Source organism: Rattus norvegicus, chromosome 8 (genome assembly GCF_036323735.1).
Source record: "Rattus norvegicus strain BN/NHsdMcwi chromosome 8, GRCr8, whole genome shotgun sequence".
In the NCBI taxonomy this organism is placed as follows: Eukaryota; Metazoa; Chordata; class Mammalia; order Rodentia; family Muridae; genus Rattus; species Rattus norvegicus.
In genome coordinates, this window is record NC_086026.1 from 64,406,997 (window position 1) to 64,420,411 (window position 13,415).

The following is a 13,415-nucleotide window of genomic DNA, read 5'->3' on the forward strand; positions in this document are numbered from 1 at the left end:
AACATCTATAACGGGTTTATTTGCTCTTTTTCTCTCTCTCTTTTTTTCTCTTTGTGACTTGTCTCTTTCCAGGAAGGACACAGTACAGAAAGAGTAACACAATAAGGCCCAAAGGGAAGCCAACTGTCCTGAGAAGGAGTATGTTGGTTAGGGAACACGCTGAGAACAAAAACCCAAAATAGAGTGCTGACACTCGAGAGCTTCTTTCTCTCTTACACAGTAGGTGGGAAGTGAGTTCAGCAGGAGAGGGGCAGCTGTGATCATGCTCTGCCACCATGGAAGTGATATCATCTCTTCTAGGTGTATCCCCTTGTCCACATCTTAGCTATTGGGTCCCACTGACTTGCGAGGGATATTGAAAAAGACAGTCTTTGGTTAGGCGTTCACATACCCAGAGAAAACTGAATATAAAAAGGGAAATAGCTAGGCAGTGGTGCTCATATCTTTAACCCCAGCACTCAGGAGGCAGGAGGCAGAGGCAGAGAGATCCATGATCTCTGTGAGTGTGAGGTCAACGTGGTCTACAGAGGGAGTTCCAGGACAATTATGGCTACACAGAGAAACTCTGTCTCAAAAAACCAACCAACCAACCCACCAACCCCTCAAAAAGGAAATCGGCATCGTGAATATCCAAAACAGAATGGAAGCAGTAAGAGTCAGAGATTTGACTGCCAATATTTGCAGCCTTCCAGCAGGGGGTATGTCAGCCATGTACAATACAAGCATAATGTGCCAGAGAAGGGGGGAGGGAGAGGGAGAGACAGAGACAGAGACAGAGACAGAGACAGAAGTTAGCTTATAGTTCAGATTTCTCTTGCATGGCTGGGATGATCCTGAGGCATTATAGAGTGTTCCCAGGTTTATCAGCGAGACCAAACTCCGGTTACCTTTCTTCCTGCTTTCTGAGATCCAACCCCAATATAAAACACTTGTACCTAGAATCCTTGTTCAGTGTCTTACTTCTGGGATAGTGCTAAGACCAAATCTGGGATCCTTCAAAATCCAGAGGGAAACTAAACCACATAACTGTTGCATTTAGAAAGTAGGAGAGAAGCCAGCTCTTCAACCAAGACAGTGCTTCTCCTTGCCCCTCTCCATTCCTCCCCAAGAAGTGCAACTAAGTGCCCTGTTTCCCCTCTGCCGGGTTCACTGTGGTACTTCTGTTTGCTCTGCTCTCACACCTATGGGTCCCTTGACCATTCTGACCCTTTGAGCTAGGAAACTCCCTCACACATTCTTAGAACTAAGCATGTCTGGATGGTGGAAAATATGAACTCTGTCCAAGACCTCTTGACACACAAAGAAACCAAGTACTGCAGAATGTGACTGGCCACATGTTCCCGGGAGAGTAACTCAGGAAGCCAGCTCGGTGCCATGCTGGTTTTCTGCCATGAGCGGATTTTGTTTTACCCTCTGAGTGGAGCTCCAAGCTTTTAGCTGGAGCATGTTTGTAATTGGTGAAGAAGCCTCCGCCCGGAGTGGGCTACATCGTCTGCCCTTGGCCATGAGGTCTGAAGGACTGTGCTTGTCACTATTTAATTTTTCATATCTTGTAAGATGAGACCTAAATGTAACCAGGGAAATAATCTATTGATTTCAGGCTATTCAGAATCCTATAATGCATTCATTGATTATGGAAGACTGCAAACAGACTCAAGCTCTTGTTTCCATGAATTTCTCCTGGAAATCACACCCCTTGATAACTCGAATTTGATCCCAGAGGAGGAAGCCCCCAAGCCAAACTGAAAGCATCAAGGCCCTTACTCAGCATGGTTTGGGGAGAAGGATTTTTTTTTTTCTAAAACAGGGTAAAATTTGTGAAGCATCAGTGAATCAGCTGTTTGTCTAGGAGCCTGAAGTTTGTGTTTGTAATTCAACCTGAGTCACTTCTATTTCAAGTGTCCTTTTGTGATTAGAAAACAGATCAACCAAACCAGGAGCTGGGGAAGTAGCCCAGAGAGTCAAGTGCTCACAGTGTAAACATGAGTTCCCATATTCTGTCCCCAGCAGTCACATAAAAAAGATGCGTGTAGTGCTACAGGCCTATAACCCCAGAGCGGGGGAGGAGGATGCAGGGAAGATCTCCCAGGTTTGCTGGCCACCCAGTCCAGCTCAATCTCCAAGCTTCAGGCTCAGTGAGAGACCTAAAATACAAACAAATGAACAAACAAAAATAAAAAAAGTTGGGGCTGCCCCAGCTCCGAAAAAAAAAAAAAGAAAAAAGAAAAAGTTGGGGCTGAGAGGTAGTACAGCGAGAGTGTGCTTGCCTAGCAAATTATGAGGCCCTGCTTCAAACCACAGCACCACCCCCAAAACTAGGTGAAGAGGAAGACAGGGAGACACCTGTTACTGACCTCTGGTTTCTACATGCACATGTATCTAAGCACACACACACCAAGTACCCACGCAAACCCATGTGCGAAACCAAACCAAAGCAAACCGAACAGATGTGTACTGGCTCATTAAATTTTCTTTTTAAAATTCTTCCATGACTGACATCTATCTTAAATATGTATAAACTAGTTTAAAATTATGTATTAGGCTACTGCACAATACCAATATATTGGAAAATATAAATAAACAGATAGAAAATTTGAAAAAGTCTCCAGATTGCCAGGAATGTTCATTATTGGTGTGATGGTGTGTCCTTCCAGGTACATATACAGCCTGGTTAAAGGCCCTCAGTTATTCCACTGGGTAGTCCAAAATGTTTGAAATGTCTAGTTCTAAAACTCTGAGTCCTATCTTGTCTTTTACAATGATAAAGGTGCTTTTCTCTACGCACGCACGCACGCACACACACACGCACCCCCTGTATATAGGCCAGCAATCAACATTGGCTGTCTGACTGAATTGCTCTCACCTTGGTTTTTGACACAGGGTGTCTCACTGAATCTGGAGCTCACTGATCCAGTTGCCTTGGCTGGCAGGGAGCCTAAGATCCTTCCACTTGCCTCTCCAGGCTGAGGTTATAGTTTTATGTTACCAAGCCCAGTTTTTAATTTTTAAAAATATCCCTTGCCCTGACTTATCTTGGAAACTGCAGGCCTGAGATACAAAGTCTCTATCCTGAGCCCCACGAGCACATCACATTCCGCATCTCTTTAGGCTGTGTGGTATCACTGCCTTCCTGTCCTGTCTTCCAGACTTTTCAGTGTTACTCTGATTAAAACTCTTTCTGGACTATTATCATCTCTCAGACCCAGCAGTTCTACCACAGGCATGTCCCTAGAATTGCCATGATACTCTCTTGTCTCACTGTTCCCTGCTCTGTTTCAGCTTTTTTCACTACTGGTTTGGGCTGATACAAAGTCTCTGGAAAATTGTGTATGAAGTAATTGTTTCACCAAAGGATTCTCTCTCTCTCTCTGTCTTTCTGTCTCTCTCTCTCTCTCTCTCTCTCTCTCTCTCTGTGTGTGTGTGTGTGTGTGTGTGTGTGTGTGTGTGTGCACATGCATGTAGAGGCCAGAGGACAACTGAAATGGAAACTTAGGGTTCTTTTGGAAAGTCAGTTGGATGGTGTTTTGCTGGTGCAAACACGTGAAGGTATGTTTAGTGGAAGTGGACACAGGTGAAAGGCTAAGGCAGATTCATGAAGGAACGTTTAGCTGAAGCAGACACAGGTAAAAGGATGTTCTGCTAAAGCAAGCATGTGAAAGGACAGGTGATGAAGGATTCTTTGCTAACCACAGGCACACATCTGTCTGCCTTACATTGCATAGTTGAGTTGCATTTGTTGTGACACCATAGAGAGAAACACACCAAAAACCTTCTGGTGGTGTGCTGCAGTTTCTTGCTGCTTCCGTGGACTCAGGCTGATGGGCAGAGTGATGACAGCTGAGGCCAGACCTGTGGAGGACTCATGATATTTGGAGGGTATAAATAGGACTCTACAGACAGTGAGACACTGAGCAAGGCTTGCTTATAGAGCTAGCTGTGCAACGCTTGTGGGTCTCAAGCCTTTGATGATCTTTGCTTCTCTGAGAGAGACACAGCCGAGAACTTCTGGTGTTCCTCCTGGTCCTTCCTGTTGACCATGGCTTAGGCTGAGGCTGAGGCCTGGCTGACTCTGCTAGGTAGTGCCACTGCTGCTGATGTCTGTTTGCTATCCCAACTCTACCAAACTGGACTGCTGGCGTATCCATGAAGTGTTTGCGAGTGGATCAGGCTGCCGCTGCCTGTTAACCTGTGAACTGATCTGCCTATCTCCAGACGACACAGGTGGGAGTTGGCCACTAGCCTAGGGGGTGGCACCATCCCCGGTGAGCTGGACCCTCCTACATCAATCATTAGTAAAGAAAATGCCCACAGGCCAATAGTGGGGATATTTTTTCAAATGAGGTCCCCTCCTCTCGAACGAAGGACCCTAGCTTATACAAAGTTGACCAAGCAAGCAAGCAAACAAAACTAACCAGGACGGGGGGTCTGCACGTGCCACTGCATGTGTGCTGAGAATAGGGAAGTCAGCTTTCTTTTTCTGACTTTACACAGGTTGCAGGAACTGAACTTGGTTTATCTGGCTGCAAGTCCAGTGGGTGCTTTTACCTGCTGAATCATGGCGCTGGCCAGTACCTGGTGGTTTCCTCTAAGGGGTTTCTGGGTATCAAACCCAGGCGCCATGCTTGCCAGGAGAGCACCTGATCGAGTGAGCTCTCTCCCCAGCCCCCATTATGATATTTTCATTCATATGCTATTATAGTTTGTTCTTATCTGTGCTCCTTCCTAGCTCCCACACAGCTCTCATGGTAGCCCCCATTCCCTTTTTACTTTCATGACACATATTTTATTACCCCTACCCTCAGTTTAGGATTTTTTCCTTTCTTTCCACCATCCTCCCTTCTATTTTCATGTCTTCCATTCACCCCAGTCAGAATGACTGAGCTGGAGAACCTCACAGATGGGGATAAACTACTCCACCGAATTAGGGGAAGGGAAAAGGGAGCTAGGTCAGTTGGCAAAGTGCTTGTCACTTAAGCATGCAGACCTTAGTTTGATCCCCAGAATCCATGTAAAACTCTGGGCATGTGTTAGACACAGGAGGATTGGTGGGGTTTGAAGGCCAGTTAGGTAGCCTAGAAGAGCCCGTGTGTAAGCACTTCACCAGTAAGACACTGCATTTCAAAGAGCAAGATGAACATCTCTGACACCCAAGGAATGACACCGAGGTTGTCCTCTGCACCACCCCAATGACACACACACACACACACACACACACACACACACACACACACACACTAATTTTTAAAAATTAGGGGCAGGCCAGAATTAGAGAATCTGGGTTTATTGCTACACTCTCCCCCTCCGCCCATGGCTATTTTGTTTTCTTAAACCAGCATTCATCCTTTTTGTGTAGTAATGCCAAACTAATTGTAAAAGTAGTGACCCTCACCTGATGAAAAGATAGTTCCTGGCATGTGTGCCAGGGCTCCAAAAATCTAGTCACAAGTGACTTCTCAGTTTGATCTTTCTCCTGGCCCCTGACTGTACTGTACACAGAAGAGCTGTCTCCTGGGAGGGTTCTTGAAAAAGGTTCCTAAGTCTTACAAGGAGAACTGGGCTAATGGATCCTTTCTATCGTTGGGTACTTTGTCTAGATGCATCTGCTTACTTTCAGCCTGACAAACTCCTTTCAAATAATCTTGAGTTCTCGATGGCATTATTACCCACCAAGTCAACCAATCCTGGAGATGGCTTTGCTTTCGGATGTCTCATTACATGAAACAATATATTGCTTTATTGTTTATGCTATTTTCAACCACTCTCCTGTTATTTGCAGCACAATACACCAGGAGACAGTATTTTGGGTTTTTTTTTAATATGTGATATATTAAGCTTCTTTAATTCAGATAATCTACTCATCTTTTTATGCCTGTTAGTCTTGGTCCATGCTGATCCATTCAAGAGAATAATTGTGAGATTAATGCTTGTATATATCTCTAAGATATAATAGGTAAGATCAATCACAATATAGCTTTTTATCATCTTATAGCAAGTGAAACCTGTTTAATGATACCTACTTCTGACCAGAATGGGTTCCTTTGTTGCTAATCCTTGTTTGTGACTGCTATGTCTATTAGGATCCTGAGTACCAGGGACTGAAGGAGCAATAGGAAATGATCAGTCACATCTGTGCTTAGGGCAGCAGTCACTCCTGTGTAGTACCTTACTTCTAGCTCAAAGACCAGGTTTATGGTGTTGCAGCCACAAATCTCCATTAAGTACAAGTTTTATTGGTGAAAGTATTTTTCTGGAAAGGTAAGTTGCAACTTTTCTTCCGTTCTCAATGAGATCTAGAGCCCTTCTGAAAGCTAAGCACCATAACATGGTACCTCAGAAATAAAAACAAACACCCCCCCCCAAACAATGCTTCCCTCTGTTGTTCTGTTGTGATTTAAGGAAGTCAAACAGGAGACACAAGGATGGGTACCTCAAGACCAGTGTAAAGAGGAAAAGCAGGGGCCCTCTTAGAATGTAAGACTTTCAAAGCCTGCTATGGTGGTGCACACCTTTAATTGTAGCACTTGGGAGGCAGAAGCAGCTGGATCTACGTGAGTTTAAGGCCACCCTGGTCTACATAGTGACTTCAAGGACAGTCAGTGTACATAGAGAGCCCATTTCCAAAAACAAACGAATGAATTCCTAGTTTGGTAGTGGTGGTGCAGGCCTTTAATCCCAGCATTCTGGAGGCGGGGAAGTAGAGACAGTCTGATCTCTGTGAGTTCAAGGCCAGCCAGGGCTACAAAGTGAAACTGGCTCAAAAACAAAACAATAGAGCTGGAGAGATGGCCCATTGGTTAAGGGCACTGACTGCTCTTCCAGAGGTCCTGAGTTCAAGTCCCAGCAACCACGCATGGTGGCTCACAGCCATCTGTAATGGGATCTGATGCCCTCTTCTGGTGTGTCTGAGGATAGCTACACACCAGCTACACACACTCACATACATAAAATAAATCAATCTTTAAAAAATTTCAAAAAAAGAATTTCAAGATGGTGACAGCAGGGCACTAAATCAGACCTGGGAGCCTTACTAAGCTAGGAACTCTGGGTACCATATGGGTGGTGCCTCTGGAACACGTGCCTAAATAAATCTACATGTACTATTCTCTTGCCTTCCTTCTTTAGACTGCAATGTAGTCCTTCAGTTATTTGTGAACGCACATCCCAGGTGGGATTGTGTTAAGTGTTGGGGATTCAGGTGAGAGCAAGAATTTATTAAAAGACACTGGTGTCATTAGGTTCTCCGTCCCCTCGATCCTGGGGGTGCTGATCTGAATTAGATTTCAGTGTTAAGCAGAAACAAACAGAAAGACGCAGTAAGTTAACCTAATGATGGGATACATGGTATCTACATGGTTACTTTAGCTTAGTTGGTTCTGAAAGATCAGTCTGACACATTTGGGATGCGACTTGAAACATGGTCGAGCCTGGGAAGTACAGCAGAAACTCAGGACGCTGAGTATCCACATTAGCGCAAGCACAGAAATATTTACGGGAAAGATTGAAATGATGATGGGAAGAAGCTGGCAGGCTCCACCACCGACTTCGGCAAATGGGGAGCGAAGGAGGGAGCACCAGTCTGGTGAGAAGGACCTTTCGGGAGCCACACTTAGAAAAGTGGTGGGTGGTTCAGCGCAGAGCGAGAGCAACAGAGGTGAGGCTGCTAGGTGCGCACCCCTCACCTCCCCATCCGGGCCGCGCCCAGGCCAGGTGAGTGGGTGGCCCGCGGACAACCACGCGGAGGAGCTACCTCCAGGGGCCCGCGCGCTTCCTACCGGAGCCGACGTGCCCCGTGCGATAGGCCGCACACGTGTCTGGCCAGAGGCCCGGGCGCACAGGCGCGCCGGGGGCTCGGGTCCGTCCTCGTGCGCTGCCGCCAGCCCAAATCCTCCGGGTAGCGAGTGCTGGGCGCGGAGCCCCGGCGCGGGGCGGAAGGGGGCTGGGTCATGAGAGGAGGGGGCGGTCGGGAGCGCGCACGGAGCTCGCGGACGCGCGCCGGGGCGGGGGCAGCCCTCTCCCAGGCGGCGGTGGGGGCGGTGTCGCTGTTGCCCTTTTAAGCCGCGGGGCCACCGCCTCCTGCGGGTGGAGTCGGTTACAAAGGCAGCAGCCGGCCCGGCTCCCGCACGCCCGCCCGCACGCCCGCCGAGGCCTCGAGCTCCTCGCCATTTTCCAGCCGCGCTCGGACGCGGGTCGCGGCGGCGGGGAGAGGCGGAGCCGCGAGAGCGCGGCCCCGGCCGGCCCCGCGGGGCGGTCGCGGCCGTGACAGCGGCTCCCGGCCCCGGCTCCCTTTCCTCACCCCTCCCGCCGGAGATGAGGGGAAGATGTCCGTGTCAGGGCTCAAGGCCGAGCTGAAGTTCCTGGCGTCCATCTTCGACAAGAACCACGAGCTATTCCGCATCGTCAGCTGGAAGCTGGACGAGCTGCACTGCCAGTTCCTGGTGCCGCCGCCGCCACCGCCGGGCAGCTCGCATTCGCCGCCGCCGCCGCTCACACTCCACTGCAACATCACGGTGAGGCGCCGGGCCGTAGCCCCTCCGGGCCGGGCTGGGGCGGATGGGGGCGCCGCAGTCCCGGGACAAAGGGCGCCAGCCCCGGAGACCCCCGGGGTCTCGGGCGCGGCCGGTTGGCGGCTGGGCCCTGGGCCCGGCCCGGAGCTCCGGCTGCTTGGCCCGGAGGAGGCGGAGGCGCGTCGCAGCACGGCGCGGGCCGGCTTTGCTCTGTTGGCCCCTCGCGGCCCCCGTCGGGCCCCGAGGTCGCCATGGCCGCCGGCAGCCGTCCTGATCTGGGGACCACGGCGGGTCGGTGGGCTCCTGTCAGCCGCTCAGGTGGAAAGGCTCTCAAGTATTTGTTTTAGCTACTCGTTTTCCCACCAGGTTTCAAAACCCTCGTCCTTGCTTGTTCAACCAGTTCTCGTTTGTGTATTGGTCTCTGAGGACAAATGAACACTGAAAGCCTACGTATGTAGGGAAAAAGTTTAGGATGCAACCCCGGGGGATGGATGGTGTGAACCATCATTTACCCCAGACCTGGCTTTGCACGAACGTGTTTTGGAAAAGCTCATGGAACCTTCCACGCGGCAGGTGGTGTGGTGAGTGTGCAAGCTGTCCCACCTGTGCCCTGTGCGAAAGCCTGGACATTACCAGCAGGGGAAAGGAGATGCTTTCCAGTTTATTACCCGGGAAGATCAGGTGGGATTAGAAAGCTGGAGAAACACGTGGAAAGTTACTTTTCCTGTTTAAGGGGGAAAAAGCTCATTAGAAACATTCAGTTGGTAAAATATCAGATTGTAAGTGAACTCTCCCCCCACCTCCTAGCGAAGTTTATTATGAGGCTGGCTATTCATCGTGGAACTGATTTCATGTGCAGAATACACCTTATGACAACAGGCATTAAGGCAGTAGTTTTTATATGGCTAAGATGCCTTCTGTTAAGTCAGCCAGTAGATAGCCCCAAATGTGGTGGGAGTTTGCTAAGGCCTTAACATTGTAATTGAACTTAACATTTAGTTCACTGCTATATCTGACAAAAGAAAAAAAAAGCAAAAAAACAACTGCTGCAGTGTGCTTTAGGAAGGAGAGAATTCACTTTCTGAATATCTTGTTAAGCTGCTGTGGGTACTAGTGTTTGAGGAGTTGGCAGACCTGTGCCTATTCAGAGAATTCAGACTTCTTGTAGAGTTTTATACATCTGTGACAACTACTTTGATGCTATGAAATCTAAAGGGAGCATCTAATTTTGAGTAGGGAACTGTTTACTAGTTTTCTTTCAACTTGACAGAGAGAGGACTAAGAGGGGGAGACCTCAGCTGAGAAAAATAGCACCTCAGGAGTGGCCTGCAGGCCAGCCTAGGGGGTGTTTCTTCATTAACTATTAAGGGCTCAGCCCATTGTGGTGGTTTACCCCTGGAGTTGGTTCTGTGGTGGGGGGTAGGCTTTTAATCCAGCACTACAGAGGCAGAGGCAGGAGGGTCTCTGAGGCCAACCTTGTAAACAGAGCGATTTCCAGGACAGCTAGAGCTACACAGAGAAACCCTGTCTTGGAAAACAACAACAAAACAAGACCAAAAACACCCCCCAAAAAACCAAAAATCCCCCCAAAAAACAAGCAGAGTAAGAAGTGATCCCGCGTGACTTCTGCTTCAGCTCCTGCTTTGAGTCTTGCCCTGACTTAGTTCAAGTGATGGAGCTGTGACCTGAGAGTTGTAAGCTGAAGTTACTACTCCCCCATCCTTTCCCTCCCGAAACCCCCTTTCCAGTCTGCTTACCGTCACTGAAGGTGTGCCATAGAGAAAGCTTTGAGCAGTTGAACAGGTGAGTACAGATTCGGAATCCAGCATCAGTAAGGTGTCCTAGAGAGAGGAAACTCCACCCAATGAAACACTGACGCCTGAGAAAGATGATTTGTATGAGTGGACAGTTCATGCTAAGACTTGAAATGTCCAGGGTTGTGAAGATTTTCCAAATATGGAAGGCAGAAAGTAGTAGTCAGTATAGAGTAACAGTAAGTAAACTGGCCTGGACAGTTGGAGGGTTATTATTCAAGCAGAACCTGAAGGTATGGGAAGAAAAGGAACAACTGGTCTAAATGACAGGACACTGAATTTGTAGACTGGGGAGCCGTACCCTTACTTTGGTAAGATGAGAAAAAATGTCTGTTTTCAGAACTCTGATTCTTTACAGTGGTGTGGGATTAGAAAATGCACGAATGTATGGTTTTGGTTATTCTAGCAATCTGGGCGAGGCTGTTGGTGTGCCGGCATTTACTACCAGGGGATGCTAATGTCGGGCAGTCTGCCATGTCAAAGAATTATCTGACCTAAAGTGCCAGCAGCATCCCATGGAGAACCATTTTGGAGACAAACAGGTCAGACAAAGGATGTTGATGATCTGGATTAGGTAGTGGCAGTGGGAATGGAGTAAGAAAAGACTCAAAAACTGGGTGAAAGGATGCGTTGATGTGCACTAGTGCAGTGGTGCTGCTAGTAGACATTATTACAACTGACCTACTAATGACTTATGACCAGACATTATCAGAAGACAATTACAGATTCACAGTAGGAGTGTATATTAGCTTTATTGTGGAAAACTAACAAATATACAAGCTGAACAGAGAGACCTTGTGCACTCAGGCTCAACGCTGATAAACCTTTGGCTAGTCTTATTTCATGTATACTCCTATTGGATTAATTTGAAGTGTAGTCCAGACATACAGGGTTTTTTTTCTATAAAGATTTCGGTATGTGAGTATAAAAGGTATACTTTTAAAATGTGTTTTGATAATGTATAGGACCTGCTTACATAGGTACAATTTGCTCAGAAGGAAAATAGCAAGGGAAAAATGTTGGAATTTAAATACAAGTACCCTGTCTACTAGGTTTGTGATTTGTTATTTTGTAAAAAGTTGTATGTCATTAGTGTAGTGGACTTGACCCATTCTTTTAACTTTTCGTCTTTAGAGAGCAGTATTTATGGAGCACTCTTCTACACTAGGTTACCAAACTACCAAGAACCATCTGAATGGCATTGTACCAGTGTACCAGTTTCTTAATAATCCTCTGAGGACACTGTGCCTATTTTTCTTCTTAACCTTCTTTATCAGCTGTTCTTCCTTTGGAATGAGCTCATGCCTTTTGCCTATGCTCTGCCACAGCCTGCTTTTTTCCATGGTTGACTGCCCCTCAAGACTTTCTGGGTCACACGAAGTTCATGATAGCATTTCCCCTTCCTCCTTTTAGTTCTCGTGATTTCTGCTTTTTTTTTTTTTTTGTTTTGTTTTTTTTTGTTTTTTTCGGAGCTGGGGACCGAACCCAGGGCCTTGCGCTTCCTAGGTAAGCGCTCTACCACTGAGCTAAATCCCCAGCCCCCCCCCCCCTTTTTTTTTAATGTTCACTCATAATTCTGATTATCCTTTCTCCGAGTTAGTTTTAATGCTGGCAGAATATTGTCTAATTATAATTTTGTGCCTTGTTTTTTCTTTTCATTCATACTTGTTTTACTGACTATATGGCCAATGTTCTAGATACATTAGAAGGGAATTTTCCCTACCTTGAAAGGTAGCTGGTAAGAATTTCTCAGAAAGTAAAGAAATGCTTAAAAGATCACTGAAGATTTGATCGGACATCTGTAATTTGGCTACATAGGAAGACTAGTATCAGAAGAAAAACTCAAAGTGCCTTCCTTCCTAGACCAGGGAAATTGGGTTGTTAAGGTTTTTTTTTTCTCATCCTGTTTTATGAATTTGTCGCACTCTTGATTATGAACCTCACAGAATCTTTATTTCTTGTTTTCTGTGGACTCATGAAAGATTATCAGTTATACACTTCCACATTGCCTTCCATTTCAGTAAACAGGCCTGGTTGCCAGTCCTCACTAACATTCACTTGTTACAATCACACTCCAAAGCAAAGCAGCTTATTTTAATAACCAGCATGGCCGTTTGGGGAGCCAATATGTGGCTTTCTTTTAGTAATTTAAAAATAATTAAGCTGGCAATTCCATTATTCCTTTTTGGGGGGAGTAAAGGAATGTTGAGATAGGATCTCCCTGTACTGCCTTGGCTGGCTTGAAACTTACTATGCAGACTAAGCTGGCCCTAAAACTTCATGACTCTTCAGAGTGCTGGGATCATATCATAGTCTACTGTGTCTGGCTCCATTCCTTCCTGTATAGACTTGTTGAAATTTTAAGAGAGAGAGAGTGTGTGTGTGCATGTTCATGTGGGTACATGTGTTTGTGGGTACAGGTAGAGGTCAGAAGTCAGCTTTGGGTGGTTTTTTTCAGGAGCCATCTACTTTTTTTTCCTTTAACAGAGTGTATTTCATTGGCTTGGGGCTCCTCAATTAGATTAGGTGGCTCGCCAGTGGGCCCAGGCATCTACCTGCCATTGCCTCCTTAGTGCTTGGCTTAATAGAGTGTGCCACCATGCCTGGCTTGCTTTCTTTTTTAAACGTGGATTCTGAAAAACAAGCTTAGGCTGCCAGGCTTGTGTAGTAAGCACTTTATAGTCTGAGCCATCTCCCCATCCTCCCTCCCTTCCACCCCCTCTGTGTGTGTGTGTGTGTGTGTGTGTGTGTGTGTGTGTGTGTGTGTGTGTGTAAGAAGGCCAGAGCCCAACCTTGAGTGTTTATACTTAGGAATCGTATACCTTGTGCGCTTTTTTAAAATTTTTATTTATTTTTATGTTGGTGTGTGTACATGTTCATCGTATGATACCCAACCATGGTGTGTGTGTATAGGTCAGAGGACAATCTCCACTATTGATTCTTGTCTTCCACCTTTTTAAAAAAATTTTTTTTAAAGATTTATTTATTTACTAAATGAGTACACTGTAGCTGTCTTCTGACACACCAGAAGAGGGCATCAGATCTCATTACAGATGGCTGTGAGCCACCACGTGGTTGCTGGGATTTGAACTCAGGA

General features: G+C 46.7%; 1 protein-coding gene across 5 annotated transcripts in view; it reads left to right on the forward strand.

The window, feature by feature from the left end:
• The first annotated feature begins 7,505 nt into the window (after positions 1-7,505).
• Positions 7,506-13,415, forward strand: part of Ube2q2 (ubiquitin conjugating enzyme E2 Q2) — a 59,924-nt gene continuing 54,014 nt past the window's right edge. For 2 of the 5 annotated variants that reach the window (XM_039082376.2, XM_039082378.2), the window contains exon 1: positions 7,506-7,707. In XM_039082376.2, the coding sequence (XP_038938304.2) occupies positions 7,507-7,707 (201 nt within the window). In that variant the 5' untranslated portion in view covers position 7,506. Of the gene's footprint in view, positions 7,708-7,877; positions 8,508-13,415 lie in introns of those variants that run through there. The other 3 variants (XM_039082379.2, XM_039082380.2, NM_001398878.1) reach the window with 3 other exon arrangements.